This window comes from Ostrea edulis, chromosome 9 (assembly GCF_947568905.1).
Source record: "Ostrea edulis chromosome 9, xbOstEdul1.1, whole genome shotgun sequence".
Classification (NCBI taxonomy): Eukaryota; Metazoa; Mollusca; class Bivalvia; order Ostreida; family Ostreidae; genus Ostrea; species Ostrea edulis.
In genome coordinates this window covers 50,162,171-50,179,691 of record NC_079172.1, presented here as the reverse complement: position 1 = coordinate 50,179,691, position 17,521 = coordinate 50,162,171, and the positions used below count along the sequence as shown (strand labels likewise).

Here is a 17,521-nt window from a genome sequence, read left to right as displayed (position 1 = left end):
TACATGTATTATGCTTCCTGATAGCGTGTCCCTATTTATTTAATACCCTACTATTTGCACAGTGTACGGTCATTCATAAATGTGCACTATCGTTATTTCTCTTGTGTTACGTTACTTTTTTGTCTTCAAACTTTTCACATTTAATACAAATCCATTTATTTAGAAATATGTTGCATTCATTTGCGGAATTGTTATTCAAAAATATGTTGCATTTATTTGCGGAATTGAACTCAGAGCAGCATCCTTGCTAAGCAAACACACTATCCATTACACAACGGTAGCTCAATTTTATTTGTTAATAAATATAAACTAAAGTTTACCACCAACAAATATAGTCATTATAGAGAAAAATTTGTTAACACAAATCATCCAGTTTTCATGATTATGCTCCATCAGAATAACAAACTAATCAATACTGCATTTGAAATATCCGCATCACTCAACATTGAAATGTGAATATTGATCTACATTTTGAAAAAAAATATGGATAGTAAGCAACGACAATAATGTTTTGATGTGCATGTACCATGCTGAAATAATCAGCGTTTGATCTATAGAGCACTCTTCAGATTGTACACTGTGGGTCAAATCCTGACAACTATTTCAGCAGAGTAATTGCTAATCATAACACTATTATATTAGTCTTCTTTGAGAATCAGCTCAAGTCTCAGCCACAAAAGTGCAATGTGTTTTTAAAAAAGATATACAAGCATCCTCATGGAGTGTAATTTAAGTTTGTTTACATTCTATAGTGACCATGATCCTCCAAGCCATAATGCATTGTGATTTAATGCTTTACATGGGAAACTACAACTGCTCATTTGAGTTATGTGATCCTTGAACCCTTTGTTTAAGTCCTTTTCCCTTAGAGATGCCATTATTAATGCAGTACCTCATTTTTGTATTGATGTTATTTGACACATTTTGAAAATTTATTTGGTTAAAAATCTCCATAGATATTTTCCAATATGCATGTATATTATAAGTTTGTATCACTAAAAATGAATGCTGTACTGTTGTAAAAGAGCAAACACAAAATAAATATATATGATAATCAATAAAAAGATATAAATATTACGTAGTTAAAATGATGATGCAAAGAAATGTTCTGGGGGCAATAATACAGTGAATATCATATCACCATTTTGTGTTATAAAATCTTTATGGTCCTCCAGCGAGGAAGTCCAGTTGGGCTTCCACTTTCTCTCCTGATGTTTCATCGATTCCTTCTATAGTCAATTCCGTGCCTCCAAATTTCAAGCATGCACTAACTTCTCGATCAAGCCCCTTCTCAGTGTTTGGCATCTTGATATTTAGAACACCTAGATATTCACAGTCTTTTTCATCAGTATATTGAGGAGGCTTTCCTTTTGACGCAAACACTTTAATAGCTGCAGCCGATTGTTCTGGGTAAAGTGGAACATACGATTTCTTGACAGGGGGTTGATGAATGCTAATGACACTGCCTTTCTTAATGTGTAAGCTAAAAACATCCCTACAGTACAACTTTCCATGAACGATTTCCTTTTTCGACATTAGATGTTTTTTAGCATCAAACAGCTCTTTAACCTTCACTCCATATGTGTATTTAGCTGCTCTTGCTTTGATGATACTTGGATCGTGACCATACAGGACAGCTCCTCTCAGAATGGACAAGCCTGCTTCAGGGGGTGTCACAACTTTGCAATTGGGAAAACTTTCTTTTATCCTTTTTTGCAGCACTTCAGATTCCGAGAAGCCACCAACCAATAAAATGAGATCTGTCCCCCTGTTGCACTCTGAACTGATTATCTTTTCAACTTGTTGAGCAATTTGCTGGGTAACATTGTCAAACAGTTCTTGAAATTTTCTCAGAGGCATCTGCATTTTTTCCCGCCTCCAGGTAATGTCCTGATTGCATTCGGATTGTTTGGTGGCCTCGCTGATAGTAATGTTACTGACTTCTTGAACGAATTGTAATAAGGATGGTGGGAACGATAAACGCACTGTACTGCTCTGTGTTTGCCTCTTTTTCATTTCAAAAAACCGAAACAGTTCTATATAATCACCAGTGTTACTTAAACGATAGCCCTCAAGCAGAGGTTTCCCTATGATGTGTTCGACTAACTTCTTGAACTCTTCATCAACATAAATCCCACCCCATTTTCCACCCTGAACGTGATCAATCTCTTGAAGCTTATTATCATCTGTCACTTCCTGCACCGCCATATCTATCGTTCCTCCTGATAATGAAATAAAAAAAGAGGCCCGTGGGCCACATTGCTCACCTGAGTCACCTTGGCCCCACCATTGTTCAGCTATCGTGATTTTTAAAAGATTTTTTTTATCAATCTTTATTCCCATGAAAAATTTTGATACCATATTGTGGCCCCAACCTAGACCCCAAATGATCACAACATAACTGAAAATGTATTCACATAACACATATATGCCTTAACATGATATTGCTGTTCTGGATAAGACCAAGGTCATTGATCATGGTATGATAAGAAGACCTTGCCATCAGAAACCTATATACAAAATATGAAAGCTCTGTTAAATAGTTCAGGAGATATTAAAGGGGTAAGACTTTTATTAAAAGTAGGTCAAACTTCCAGGTCATAGTCACAAGGTCAAGCTTCACAAAATAATAAGGTCTTGCACAAAAGAACCTATCTACAAAATATGAAAACCCTACCTTAAATAGTTTAGGAGATATTGATTAGGTGAGGGATTTTTTTAAAAAGTAGATCAACCTTCAAGACCAAAAGATCAAACATCATTGTGTACAAGGTCATGCCATGAAGAATACATATACAAATTATGAAAGCCCCACCTTAATTAGTTCCAAATATATTTACTAGGTTATGTTTTCTTGAAAGTAGGTCAAACTCCGGGTTCAATGTCACATGGTTAAAGATCATGATATCAAATGAAAGGTCTTGCCATAAGAAACATACATGATATGAAAAATATACCTTAAATAGTTAAGGACATATTGTAAACATCAGATTTTTATTAAAAGTAGGTCAAACTTCCAGGTCAAGGTCACAAGTTCACACACCATTGCATAACATGAAAGGTAGTACATTGTTTAATGTCCCATCCAAGAATTTTTCATTCATAATATGGACATGCAATCATTGTTGGTGAAGGGCTGCAAAATTTAGGCCTATGCTCTTCGCTTACGGCCTTTGAGCGGGGAGGGATCTTTATATCATGCCACACCTGCTGTTTTGCAGTTTCATCTGAAGGACCTCCCCATGTAGTCACCTCTTTAACGACAAGCAAAGGGTACTGAGGACCTATTCTAACCCCAGATCCTAATGGGATCACATGAAAGGTCGTTTTGTAAAAAAAAAAAAAAAAAAAAAAGACAAAATTTGAAAGGCCTAGCTTATATAGTTCAAGAGATTTTAATAAAGATTTTCCCATATATCAGCATATAACACTTTGATCCCCAACTGTGGCCCCACCCTACCCCCAGGGGCCATGATTTGAACAAACTTGAATCTGCACTATGTAGGGAAGCTGCCCTGTAAATTTCAACTTTTGCGGCCGAGTGGTTCTTGAGAAGATTTTTAAATATTTTCACTATATATTCATATGTAAAACTTTGATCCCCTTTTGTGGCCCCATCCTACCCCGATGACCATGATTTGAACAAACTTGAATTTGCGCTATGTCAGAAAACTTTCATATAAATTGGTTCAAGAGAAGATTTTTAAGTGACCCTCATTCTATTTTTTTGTTGTTGCATTTTTGTGATTATCTTCCCTTTAAAGAGGACATGACCCTTCATTTGTACAAACTTGAATCCCCTTCACCCATGGATGATGTATACCAAGTTTGGCCAAGTGGTTCTAGTCAGAAGAAAATGAAAATGTGAAAAGTTTACAGACAGACAGATGGACAGACAACAAACAAAATATCACAATAGCTCACTTGAGCTAAAAAGTATGTTTAGAGATAATTTTCATGTGTACTGTCTAGATTATGTAAGTCATTGCTGACAAAACTCTTTCTCTCTCACCTCCAGCATCTACCACAATAAATCTCCTGCCTGATTGGAGTGCATGGAGGTTCGAGTCCTCTTCTAGCTTCTCCATTGGGAGGTACTTGCAGTAAACAGATGCAGCTTCTGGTTCTAAGCAAATCATGAATCTGTCCTTGGGTAAACCTGCCTTTAAAGTTTTAGGAAAAAGGTTTGATCTGAACCTCCTTACAAAACTGAATTAATCCATGATAAAAATATACAGTCGAACCTTGTTATCTCCAACTCAATGGGACCGAGAAAAAACTTTCAAGATATCCAAGGATTTGAAATATCAAGGGTAAAATACTTAAAAGAATAAGTGGTTGGGATATTCCAATCACTTTGATATATCCATGGTATTCGAGATATTGGTGTTTGAGATATTGAAGTTCAACTGTACTTACAGCCAGTCAACCACCAAGCACAATGTCAGTGTAGCTTTATTCTAGCACAATGTCAGTGTAGCTTTATTCTAGGGTAAGAACCTGGGGCTGACCCGTGGACTGCGAGTTTCACATTATTTTAAAATAAGATGCCTCCCCTCCCCATTGTTTCATACTTTAGTTTTAGGACTGGATAAACAATTTCACTCGTGTAAAGATGTCACTAGGATTAGGCGAAGGGCCACAAATTTCGACCCATGTTGCAACATTCAGGACCATAGCAATGCATGATGGTTCTTTATTGCATCAATGCCCGTGACATGAGATCTCTTGTTTTTAAAATCATATCGGAGAGTCCCATGGCTTTCACTCCTTGGCGAAGGAACAGTCGATGTCAATAGGTAGCAGAATGTTAAAATGTTGCACCAGGATAGATAATAATAATGGAAGCAAGTGCCCTACCTCGGCTTGGTTATCATGTCCAGTGCTCAGAGAGAAACTGCATTTCTTAGAATAGATCACAGTATATATTCTTATTCTTTGAATTGTACTGGTAATAATGTAGAAGTGTTATGATTTCCTTGTCACAAGCATATCTTTACATCGAACAGGTGTACTTCTTTTTGCAGAGGCACAATTTTGCAGTCAGTAATACCTTTCACAGGCTTATTCTGAATTTATAGATATTCTAAATTGTATAATTTGCCTAAAAATAGGGAAGAATTACAGTTCATCTATCTATATTTCAAGGTGCAGAAATATGCACCCATTCAGGATTTTAAAAGGATTCAGGATGCCTGGAAAGCGGTATAGCGAACTTAATATGCAATTTTGCCTACATATATACTTTTTTAAAATATCATTTTTAGCTCACCTGAGCCAAAAAAGACAGTGAGGTGCTTGAATTAAAGTAATGCCATATGTAAAATGGTTGTTGTGTGATATGAAAATATTGTACTGTTCATCATTCCACATAGGAACATGGTTTATTGATTAAAGAGCGACTCATATAAATGTCAGTAATGCTAAACTGCAACAATTATTATTATATATACTTTCATGTAAAATACTCAAATCTGATTGGTCGAGAAGCATTTGAAAAAACATATTGTTACCCTCTGAGAACAGAAAGCATGCGCTCCATGGTGATAGTATCTAGCAACGGGTAACAGTACTTGACAACGGGTGATATTATAAAAAATTATCACATGCGTCAAATTCATGCGCGTACGGTTCGCCGTAGATTGTAAGACGACGTCGTTTGAGCATTTGTAATAAACACGAATACCCGCATAGATATACGAAATATCGCATGACCATGATTGATCAAATGTCAACAGACGTACATTTTTCTGCTTTGTTGTTTATATAACATACAGTTATGCCTTGGCTACGCCTCGGTTGACAATGGTTTTCTCGGGGTGAAAATTTTCAATGTTACCCTCAACTAAATGCAATATTTATATAATCTTGGTTAAAGGACACATCTCGTGTTTTCAAAGTATACAGAATTATATGCATTTTGTCTTCCTTATGCTTATAGAAATTAATTGTAATAGTTCGTTCGCTGAAGTATTGCGATTATTAGCCACAATACGGACTTAAATCTAAGCCCCGATTTCAAAAAGCTTAGTTAGGTAGTCACGTGGTACAGTGACGTCATATGCGACCTTCGTCGATCAACTTGTTGTAAAAGTAGTGTTAGATATTTTTAAAAACTCGGGTTTTAGGGGCCTAATTTATTTACCATGGATAACATTTATTTCAATGTTGACAAATTTCCCGAGTCTTATATCTTTTAGCCACCAGTGCATACAAATAGCGACCTAAATGTAGCGACAAAAGCGAGTATGAAATCTGCATAACTTTGCGAGTAAATAATGTTTACATCGGATCACTGTCTAAACACAATTTGGTAATGCCATTTCTGTAAACAACTGTAATTAGCGTTGTTGCTTTTCTAAAATAAACAGTGCAATTAATATTAAATTTATTTTTGGAGAAGTTAGATAGGCCTAAATTATGATACGATTATGTATCATTGACAACTAGGCCTACTGTCACGGGTGCATTTCGAAAAAGAAAAAATAATAATAATGATCAAACTTATTGTGAAAATCACAATACTTTTAAATTATTTTATTAAAGCAATTTTATTAGGCCTAATCATTATTTTTTGTTATCAACACGTTGTTACTTAGGAAGTGGGAGCGCGGCGTGCTGTTGTTGTAAACACATACGCGTTCCTTAAAAAAAATGTAAGCATTATAATTCAATTCAAAGTCGGGAAATATTATATTTTATTATTTATAATTGAAAGTTCAATTATCTTTTATCTTTAAATTTCTTTTTTAAAACTACCAGTTGGTAAACACTGCTAACAAAGTTCTGCCTATATGTTGTTACAAGGTGAAGGTCAGTTGGTGCGAGTGTGTATTGAATTCGAGAGCAGAGCGGAAAGCATATGCCGTAGGCCTATATGTAACAGTGCGTAGCTTCGATAGAACCATTTTCTCGCAGTTTATCTACGTATTTGTCAAAGTGCTTGTTTGAAAAAGTACAGGGACAAATTCTACTGGGGGGTTTTATGGCAAAGTCGTTGTGCCGACAAAAACTATTCACGTTTTGTCCCTCATACCTTCCTTCGAAAATTGAAAAAAACAGTCCAAATCTTCTCTACTGACAGCAAGTACACCCTTAAACGGCACAAAACACCCTAATGCAGTGTTATTTACACGCTGTTAATGTGATAATTGTTTGTTTGTCAATTAAATCTAATCTGTTTATGAAATGACTATCAACTGTTTTCAAATCTTCTCGCTCGAGGTCGCATATGACGTCACAGATAATGGCGCGTAAAATATCGAAGAAAATATGCATATCGCAAGATTTGAATTTCATCGCTTTCAAACTCGAAAACTACGCAAACTGTTTCATTTAAAACACATGTAAAGTAGTTTTAGGCATGAAATGAATTAATTTTGCTGAAAAAATTAAAAAGTTTAAAAACATGCGATGTGTCCTTTAATAAAGCATTAAAAACGGTAGGCTTATATTTAAATATAAAACACCGATCTATTATTGGAAACCGGTGTTTTCCCTTTAAATTTTTGAGTTGGGTGTTTCATCAGCAAAAGCGCTACATATATACATCTTTATGATAAAATGCTTGAGTAAATTTTCAGATGAGTACTTATCTTAAAGTATATATATCAGACAAAAATAAACAGAGAATCATTACTTTTACCTCAATAGCTGCCTCTCTCATAAATTGTTTGGCTGCATCATCCCAAATAGCAGGCACCGTTAAAACCCACAAAATGCCATCCATGCATTCCTGGTAGTCTTGTTTCTTGAATTTCTCCAAACAGTTCTTCTTCAGATACTCAATAGAATGGGAGAAAACATGCAATGACAGCAGTTCTTTATCTTTTATATCCTTTAGTTTTGTTTCTCTTGTGAGAGCCTTAAAGAAGATACAAAGATACTGACATTCAGATGGTGAAAATAGAAAGAAATTCATCCCAATTTCGGCTATACTTTATGATACAAAGGTACATTTTCACAAAATAAGATAAAATATTAATGATGGTTAACAATAAAAATGTTACAAAATCATACAAATAATGAACATGATATGTAGAACTGGTAGTATCTGAGAGGACACGATCCAAATCAATGGTTAATTTATTTTACTAAAATGTTTTAATTTAATATGTATTTGAGTTTCTTTAATTTTATGACATCATATTATTTCACTCCATTTGGTAAAAACTGATTTGTCTTCATTAATATGTTGACATTCAGATCTGAAGACAATGTCTAGCTGATATTCAATTTTTGGATTTATTGCTATCAATTGTCGGTCAAAACTTAATAACCAAACAGAAGAAAATATTCAAGGTCATATCATGATAATTAATATAAAGCTTAAACTCTTTTCACCCCGCATGTAGTTTGAAATTTATAAATTTCAAACTACATGTGGGGTGAAAAGAGTATATTTCATATACATTATTGAATTTTTGCAAGTTGACACCTTAATTTATACCGAAAATATTTGGTATAATGAACAACCCAAACATTATTCACTAGACAATGTATGAAAACGAATTTCATAATAATGCTGATCATTGTCTTGCAAATCAACTTTCCATTCACTTAGATGTCTCATGGAAAAGTTGCAGCACATGTTGTACCATAAAAATCAGTACAGGCATGAAAACATTCCAATCTGAGATACTTTCAAGTCCATCATTTGGAAACTGTATCACATGGGGCTTTAATTTTGCAGTAAACATTTTCCAGACTGGAGGACTGCTAGAAAAAAGTTTAGTAGAACACATTCATCATTTTCTATTACCCAGTCCCAGAAATCTTCTTGCAACCACTGTTTTAATTGGAAGAAGGTTCTAAATGTGAAACACCATAGTCTGCTGTTGGAGGTAGTAACTGTGTATGTACGATAACGAAAATCAAACTGCACATAACTTTTGTAATAAACTTGTGGTATCTAAGCAGATTCAATCCTTCATAGGGAGCTCCACCATAACGGGCCTTTTCACCGAGCCTCCTAATTCAAGGAAGAAGTACTTGTTGTGAGGTTCAGTGGCATGCAGTTTTCGCTTTGTGACCAGGAGGTTGTGGGTTCAAGCCGGGCTGCCTGCTCGTTCTTTGGCAGACATAAACTAAGGTAGTGACTGTTCCTTTGCTCAGCATTGAAAAGTGAGACAGATCGAGTCACAGGTCTTTTGGATTAGACCTTGAAAACTCATAAGGTCCTGTGTGTGTAGGCTTTGGTATGATATAGAATCCTCACTGACACGGCCCTGCACATCATGCATAAGGTCAGAATTTGTGGCACACTGTGTTCCTATACAGCTTTAGCGACATTTCAATGTAAGTGATGGAACATCAAACAAACAATCAAAAATGGGTCAAAGACTCAATTGGCCGGGTTGCAACATTTAAAGTAAATAATTTGGGTAGGGATTTATTTGGTGGTAGTTATCTGGAGGACTGTTATGATTTGTTATGGCCTTAGTGTTGAAGGAGGCAGAATTGTAAAGTAAACAAAAGGTACTGTGAGCAATGCTCACTAAGAATACCCCCCGCTTACCCCAATCTCCCAAAGGGTGTTGGTAATAGGTATAAACTACCTCTTTTCTGAGTGTAAAAAACAAATGGCATGACAAACCGAACCATATTGCTACTTTGATGTCCAGTGCGCGTGACCTTTGACCTCAAAATCAATAGGGAACATCTTCATCCCATGGGTAGTCCATATGTATGATATGGTGACTGCAGGTGGAAAGGATAACGCTTTAGAGCCCGGAAACCATTTCGTCTACAGACGGACGGACAGACGGACAACCTGATTCCAGTATACCCACCCCCCCCCCCCACAACTTGTTGCAGGGGGTATAATTATCAAAACGATTAAAACATAGAATAAATTTAACCACAAAAGATAATCTCATTTACCTTTTCAAGTTGAACTCTATTTTTAGTAACAACTTTTTGTTGTAGCGCCCATATTCGACAAAGGTCGGACTTCAAAAAACCTAGTGCATAACTTCAATATATATACTTACTTTCTGCAAAGTTTCAAGGTTGTACATAAAAAACTGTAGGAGGAGTTGATTTCACAAAAATTTCCCCAACCGCCCGCACTTCACCATACTATAGACCGGATTTGCACTTCGTGCAACCCGGCCAAAAATCTTTTGATGAAGCAATATTGAAACAATTCATATAGTCTTTAAAATGTTGATCATGTCCTGCCCTTTTTTAATTTAAGGCATGTCCTTTTCAACACCAAACACTACTGAAGTACTATCACAACCTGTGACTGCATGCAAACACTACTGAAGTACTATCACAACCTGTGACTGCATGCAAACACTACTGAAGTACTATCACAACCTGTGACTGCATGCAAACACTACTGAAGTACTATCACAACCTGTGACTGCATGCTAACACTACTGAAGTACTATCACAACCTGTGACTGCATGCAAACACTACTGAAGTACTATCACAACCTGTGACTGCATGCTAACACTACTGAAGTACTATCACAACCTGTGACTGCATGCAAGAATAAGACACAGAATGTTGGGTGTATCTTGTCCAAGTACACAGTTTTTGTTTTTAGATTCCATACTTCATACCTTTTGTGACAAGCTAGGTTTTGAATTGAAATTGATGCTTTTGCTATACCTCAACAGGATCCATGTGACAGCAGAGAAATAAATTTGAAGATGGCGATACAGTCATCTGACGTCTGATGTCTTTTCAATGAAAATAAATGAACATGGTATTTTTTTATACCAATTGTTAGACGGTTCTTTACATACTGATTTTGACAATTACCCCATTTACCTGATCAAGATATGTATAGGGCTCATGGCGGGTGTGACCGGTCAACAGAGGATGCTTACACTCCTCCTAGGCACCTGACCCCACCTCTGGTGTGTCCAAGGATCTGTGTTTGCCCTACACTTTATTTATATTCTTTACAGGAATTATGAGATTGATCACTGTTCACTATCTTAACCTTTTCACTAAAAACTGAAGATGCTGATATGCCCGGCCGACATAGGTCAATGGGCTCTCTGTAGTTCAGGCATGCCCTTTTCTCTGGGTACTCCTTTGGTTTACTTCACACTTCTCATTAGTGACTCTTTGATTACAGGATTAGTTGGCAAACCTGCCCAATATCTTCAGTTGCTTTGCTTCACAATGTGTGTTAATCTTCAGAGCATTTAAGAAAGATTTCTAGATATAGTGTCTGTCTATAGTGCAGACATGTGTAAACAGATTTTAGATAGTGTCCTGTTGCCACAAAAGGTAGGTTTTTTTTATATATCTAATGTGACACTTCCCTGTTTCCTTTGATAAAGATTTTCATCTAGTTGACCTTGTTCATCTTTTGTATCAATTTTAAGCTTCAATTGCAGTTTGGGATAGCTAGATTGTTTTTTTTTCTCTCTCTTGGTGGTTCACTCCATTTCAGTCAATTCCACGTTTTCTAAAATCTGACGCTAAATCTTTATCACCCTGTAAAACTGTTCTCTTATAGGTGTGTTACCTTTATCTGCTTTATCAGAAATAAGAAATATTTGTTGTAAAATTCTTGTCAGATCATCTAATATCAAAGCAGTTATTGACTTTTGATGTGGCAGGCCGGTCTACTCATAATTACCAAGGTAACAGACCTGGTCATATATTGGTTGACCTCGGCCTATGGCCTCAGTCAACCAATACCTGACCAGGTTCATATAGTTGAGTAGACAGAATCGAAAGTCAGTACCCAATGGTATTGTATAAAGCTTGTTGACCTTTAATAAACAAACCAATCCACCTACCACAGTTCTATCTTCATCATAAAGTGCCATTTTGAATCGCCTAAAATAATAGTAGCCATCCCTTTCTCCCTCAGCAAGGTGACTATAAATGTCTTCTGCTTCATATCCAAATGCTACAAATTCCTGACGACCATCAGGTTCACTGTGCTTCAACAAGAGAGTTGTTGGTGTTTTGTGGGACACAAGATTTCCTGACTGCCATATGTTGGTTTCAATATTTTCAAGAGGATCTGAAGAAAAGTCACCTCTGGCAGAAAAGGCATAGCCAGAATAGGTAGTTCCGAAGTCGATGGCGACCACAAACAGGTGGTTGTCTTCTTTTGACATCTGAAATAAAAAGATGAAGACAAAACATGACTACAATCCCCTTCCATTATACGGCTCTCTGTCCCAGCATGGGCCCACTAATTGAGTCAGATCGGGATGAGCCAAAGAAATGCTTTCTTAAAAATAAATTCATGTATAAAATCTGTACAGTAACTTTTTCCACTTAATTTTTTTTATAAGCTGCTTTAATTAGGACCATTTTTTGAAAAAATTCTAATTTAAAGCTGAATTATTCAATTTATAGACCGTAGAGGTCAATGTAAAACTTGTCCTGATAGCCCAGAACCAAACTATACTAAACACATTGAAGAGGAATTACATGGTACCCCCCCCACCTTTTTATAATTTGAATTAAGCAAAAATATGATTCAAATCTACATTAGCGATTTAAAAAGTTTGGTACACTACCTAGCTGATATTCTTGATAGATTGAAGTTTTTGATGAAATATTATTAATAGGACTTAAATTTTGAATGTGTTATAATTTACCCAATTATTTTAAATAATCTTTGAATATTTGTAGAATTGGTGATACATTTTATGTAAAAGATATCAAAATTACCAATTATGATAGTTTTTCATGAAATAAAAGACAAAAGACAATCGAGATTATTCTGTCATTAATATTTATGGAGCGCCAAATTAACATAAACTCAAATAATTGTTACTTGACCTTGGTATTCGTTTGTAGGTCACACCATCCTTTTATCATTTCTGAAGATTTCATGTCTGTACCGGTCCCAGTTATAAAGAAATATGAGTTTTTATGATCAAGGTTAAAGTCACTGGAGATAAAACTTAATAGGTCACAAAATCTTTTTTGTCATTTCTGAAGATTCCATGTTTCTATCCGTCCCGATTCTAAAGTAATACAAGCTTTTATGATCAAGGTCAAAGTCAATCTTGGTTCTAAAGTTATACCAGTCTTTTATGTTCAATGTCAGAGGTCAAGGTCACTGGTGTCCCTTGACCTTGATACTAGTTTGTAGGCCCTGTTATATTCTCTTCTCATTTCTGAAGATCCCATACAGGACTATATATATATTTATCATATTTGTCAAGTTATATCTTTTGAATTATTCCCCATACAGAGTTCTATTTTAAAACCCAACCCCATTTGATTTCTCCAAAATGTACCCTTCAATCTGAAAAACAAAAAAATTTCTGCACAACTAGATATAATTGGCCTATCATATCCTTTAGTATGTAATGTTCTTACCATAATACATTATGGAGAATGGCTGTGGACAGTTTTAGGCATGAGAAAGAAGAAGAAAACATGAGCAAAAACAATATATCTCATTTGGGAGAATAATTTAACTACAAAGGATTGACAGAAGGCCCGGTATCATGATCATGCACCTCTTACTGCCGGACTCATAGTCTCAATCTTTGACCAAAGAAAAAAAACCTATAAAAATTAACTATAAAAAATAGATTCAACAATAAGAAGTCATCATACTTATAAATATCTATGCTTCAACGCACACAGCTAGGGTAGTGGACAAAATGAACAGAATGCAACATATGTGTTGTGCATGGTTATATAGTTCAAAGTATGTCAGCATGTTAAAAAATTTATATTATTAAGCAACTTTTTGGCTATGCCATTGCACTTAAAAAAATAAATCTAAACTAGCTTAATCAATTAGGCTATTTCATGCCTCGTTCACACGAAGAATTTAATTTGCATTAAACGTAAGTTAATGCGAATTAAATCTGAAATGCGTTCACACAGATATTTTAATGCGCATTAGTTTACTTCGAATTAAAACTTATGTCGTGATTTAATGCGAATTAAATTAATTACTTCGCATTAACTCTGTGTGAACGCAAAGCGAAGCTAATGCGCATTAAATGTAGACGCATGCATAATGGCAAACTAAGGTCACATGCATTATACCTGTGGTCAGCTATGTATATATGTTAATGTTAGTTTTGTGGGAAAAACTAATCAAAATGATAATAATGACTAAAAAACATGTACAAACAGCATGTCATTAGATAATGTCAGACGTAAAGCTGTGCTAGCTCTGCATAGGCATATTGAGTAATACATGTATATGAAAGAAATTGCTTTTAAATATGACAACAATGTTTCAAAAAAGTGATTTTTACATTTTAACAAATATGCATGATGCTCATTGTTAAATTTTTTATACCATATGACATCATAGTAGACTTATAATACATATCAGTAATTAAAAATTACGTCACAACGGTATAGTCAGCGATGTTCCGAGGTTTTTAAAACTGGGCTCATGAAGAAGCAATATATTGATTATAATTGTCTAGAGTGAATGCTGGTCGTCAGATGATTCTTGGGAACATAAAAACAAACATGATAAAACTCCTTGTACATTGTATGTAGATCAGTTGCATGCACATAGTTAACGTAATTATATATAGTATTTTGAACAATGAATTCTGTATCTACACAATATAAGATAATTTTCAATGATATAGTCTATTCTTTCATTTATATAGTGCACCCTTTAGTTTAGAGATGCATACGTCAAATTTAATGCGCAATTACTTCGCATTACTGCCGTGTGAACGATATTTAATTAAATCAAATTAATTTAATGTGCAGTATTTTACTTCGCATAATATTTAATGCGAAGTAAAATTTAATGCGCATTCATATGAATGAGGCATCAAATGACTTTATTAACTTGATTAAGCTACATGTATTTAATTAATTTGAGATTGCACTGAACCTGTTCACAGCTAGGCCTATACACAGGCACTACGTACACCAGAGAAATCTGATGAAAAGTGGAGGATATGTACAACAATATTTTGAAGTTGAAAATTTTCAAATTTTACTTTATTTTGTCAAAAAATACAGTTTTAGTAGAAGGTAATCTGAAGGGGGGAAAAAAATGAAAACCCTTGCTGGAATCGAACCTGTGACCTACAGGTCAGCAATCAGTGTGCTAACCACAGGGGCTCGTCACGAATTGACCCTCTCTATTCTATATTTACATATAGAACTGACGATGTCAAATTTTAATAAGACAAATATTTCGTGACGAGCCCCTGTGTGCTAACCTACTGAGCTACTCAGGTCAAAGGTATTCTAATTGAAAAGGAAAAGTCAAATATTGCTGATATTGATTTTTTTATCCATGTTTTTAAAGGAAGTCAGCCATTATGACGATGTAGAGTACCCCCTTAATAATCTAGTAACTACCTATAGATACTCACTAGGGACTTGTCACGAATTTTTCGTCTCATTAAAATTTAACTGACACCATCTATTAGAATATATTTACAAATAGATAGGGTAAATTCGTGACGAGTCCCCGTGGTCGCAATTAGGTTACCTGTGTGACTCAGTGATCCAGTCAATAGTTTACAGTATATCTATTTTTAGATTCGGTGTTTTCCAAACCCTACCCTGCATTTGATTTAAATTCATGGATTTCATTTCATAAAAAAGATCTGGATACTGACCCCCAAAACACGTACAGTAATTAGCAAACATTTTGGTCTATATGTATACCCTAATCTAATGTAACTTGAGGACATTTAGAACTACTTTCATTTTGTAATATGTATCATGTGACTTTTGTGTCTATCATGTGACTTTTGTGTCAATCACATGTTTTTTAAAAATAAATTACGAGGAAAACGATAAAAACGAAAGTACTGTACTTGGTGCAGTATATAAGCCTAATAAGGATACTTATCAGCATCATGAGTGGAGGTTACATCATGAACCAACTGCGAGACGAATTGAGTCGGCGTTGTGTGATTGTAAGAGGCTTCCCTCCATATACTGTCCCCCAAAATGTGGCTAGTCTATTCCGCTGCCAGCGCACTCAACTTGCCAGTGATGGAGCGACATGGCTCGTTTTATTTCAGAACCCACAGTGTAAGTCTAAAATGAAAGTAAAAAAATATATATAACAAATGTTTGCGATTTAATTGTCTATTTCGTAATTTGGTTTTGTTTTTAAGTATAAAATTTCAATAAGATTTTAATGACATGGACACTGGTCTTCTTCAAAAGGGGCTGGGCAGTTGGGAAGGGGGGGCTGGGCAGTTGGGAAGGGGGGGGGGGCACTGATGACGAAGTAATAGGTGGATTCTAGGTATTTTGATATGGATATTCATTTATTCAACAGTGATATTGTCTATTGAAAGGCTCTTGCACATGTTCTCAATTCAGTTCACGAAGAAGGGAAATTGATTCAGCTGGTCATAAAATTTTCCTTACTTAAATTTAGTTTTACATCATACAGAGAGAAAAATGTAACAGTTGCCAACAAATTTAATGTGCTTTAGAACCTAATTGTAGATAGTGATGAAGGGTCAGTTTCAGCAAACCAACATGTAACAATCTAGAACAAGCATTAATTCATATCAAAACTGCAGAGGGGGCATTGAGAACAAGAAAAAGTTTTGTAACAGTTTTATACTGTTTATTGTTTTCTTGGTCTAGTGTGCCACTATTCTCTTTAGAGAAGTCAAAAGGCATAGCCTTCATCAACTTCTCTTCGCAAGCATTCATGTTTTGATTCTGGAAAACGTGTAAATGCCGGAGTCGGTGACGGTTTATGCTTCAACCGACGTTTCGACTCAGATGTGCCTGGATTTACGCAATAGACAATATTTGTTTTCAAACATTTAACAGCAATGCACAAAACCGTCACAAGGAAATCAACACTTACTTGCTTTTAATCCATTTTCAATATGACCCTGTCCCGGGTTTAAATCACAACTCTGATTACGTCAGCCTGCATTTCTCTTAACTGGTCCCCTATTGTGACAGCTCCCAAGACCAGTTAACGTAAACCCGGGACAGGGGACAGAAAGCAAATTGGACATTTGTTGCATAACAGAAACTTGGTTAGATGACAGTAATCCAAAACATACAATTGTCAGATCTGATCTTAACGTATCTGGCTTGAACTTTATCGATGTTTCCCGAATTTAAAGTTTCAATCAGGTGGCAGAATGGGTATGTACATGCAGAAACACTCTTGATGTAAAGTTGGTGAATTCCGAACAAAAAGATTCCTTTGAATTTTCAATATATAAATTAGAATATAGATCGATCAACAACAATGCATATTCTTATGGTTTATCGTCCTCCTTACTCAGCAGCGCATCCAGTGACTACAGAGGTGTTTTTTGAAGAATTTACATCTTTTCTAGAAGAGATTATAACAATTAACATGATTAATCCACTGCTTTGTTATCATTTGTGGAGATTTCAACATTCATTACAATAAAGTTGATGACGCCCTCAACAAACTCTGTGAAGTTATGGGATTATCTCAACTTGAAAATTTTCAGACACATCGATCTGGTAATACACTTGATCTTCTCATGGTACGGAACAATGATAAGATAATCTGGTCCGAATCAACCAAACATTTTCAAGTAAATGACCATAGCTTCAATCATACATATA

At 35.4% G+C, this 17,521-nt stretch overlaps 2 protein-coding genes across 6 annotated transcripts in view; one reads left to right on the top strand and one right to left on the bottom strand.

Moving 5' to 3' along the window:
• Nucleotides 1-918: 918 nt before the first annotated feature.
• LOC125657977 (heat shock 70 kDa protein 12B-like) lies at nucleotides 919-15,912 on the bottom strand. 4 transcript variants are annotated; one of them, XM_048888961.2, is made up of 5 exons: nucleotides 15,788-15,912; nucleotides 11,770-12,096; nucleotides 7,646-7,864; nucleotides 4,013-4,163; nucleotides 919-2,222 (listed from the first exon to the last, which is right to left on the bottom strand). In XM_048888961.2, the coding sequence occupies exons 2-5, from the start codon at nucleotides 12,094-12,096 to the stop codon at nucleotides 1,162-1,164; spliced, it is 1,758 nt and encodes a 585-aa protein (XP_048744918.1). In that variant the 5' UTR covers nucleotides 15,788-15,912; the 3' UTR covers nucleotides 919-1,161. The 4 variants fall into 4 exon arrangements, with proteins under 4 accessions (XP_048744918.1, XP_048744917.1, XP_048744916.1 ...); XM_048888960.2 differs by lacking the exon at nucleotides 15,788-15,912 and adding an exon at nucleotides 15,426-15,557; XM_048888959.2 differs by lacking the exon at nucleotides 15,788-15,912 and adding an exon at nucleotides 15,307-15,429.
• LOC125657973 (protein mono-ADP-ribosyltransferase PARP14-like) overlaps nucleotides 15,725-17,521 on the top strand; it is a 58,809-nt gene continuing 57,012 nt past the window's right edge. For both annotated transcript variants that reach the window (XM_048888955.2, XM_048888956.2), the window contains exon 1: nucleotides 15,725-15,976. In XM_048888955.2, the coding sequence (XP_048744912.2) occupies nucleotides 15,799-15,976 (178 nt within the window). In that variant the 5' untranslated portion in view covers nucleotides 15,725-15,798. The remainder of the gene's footprint in view (nucleotides 15,977-17,521) is intronic.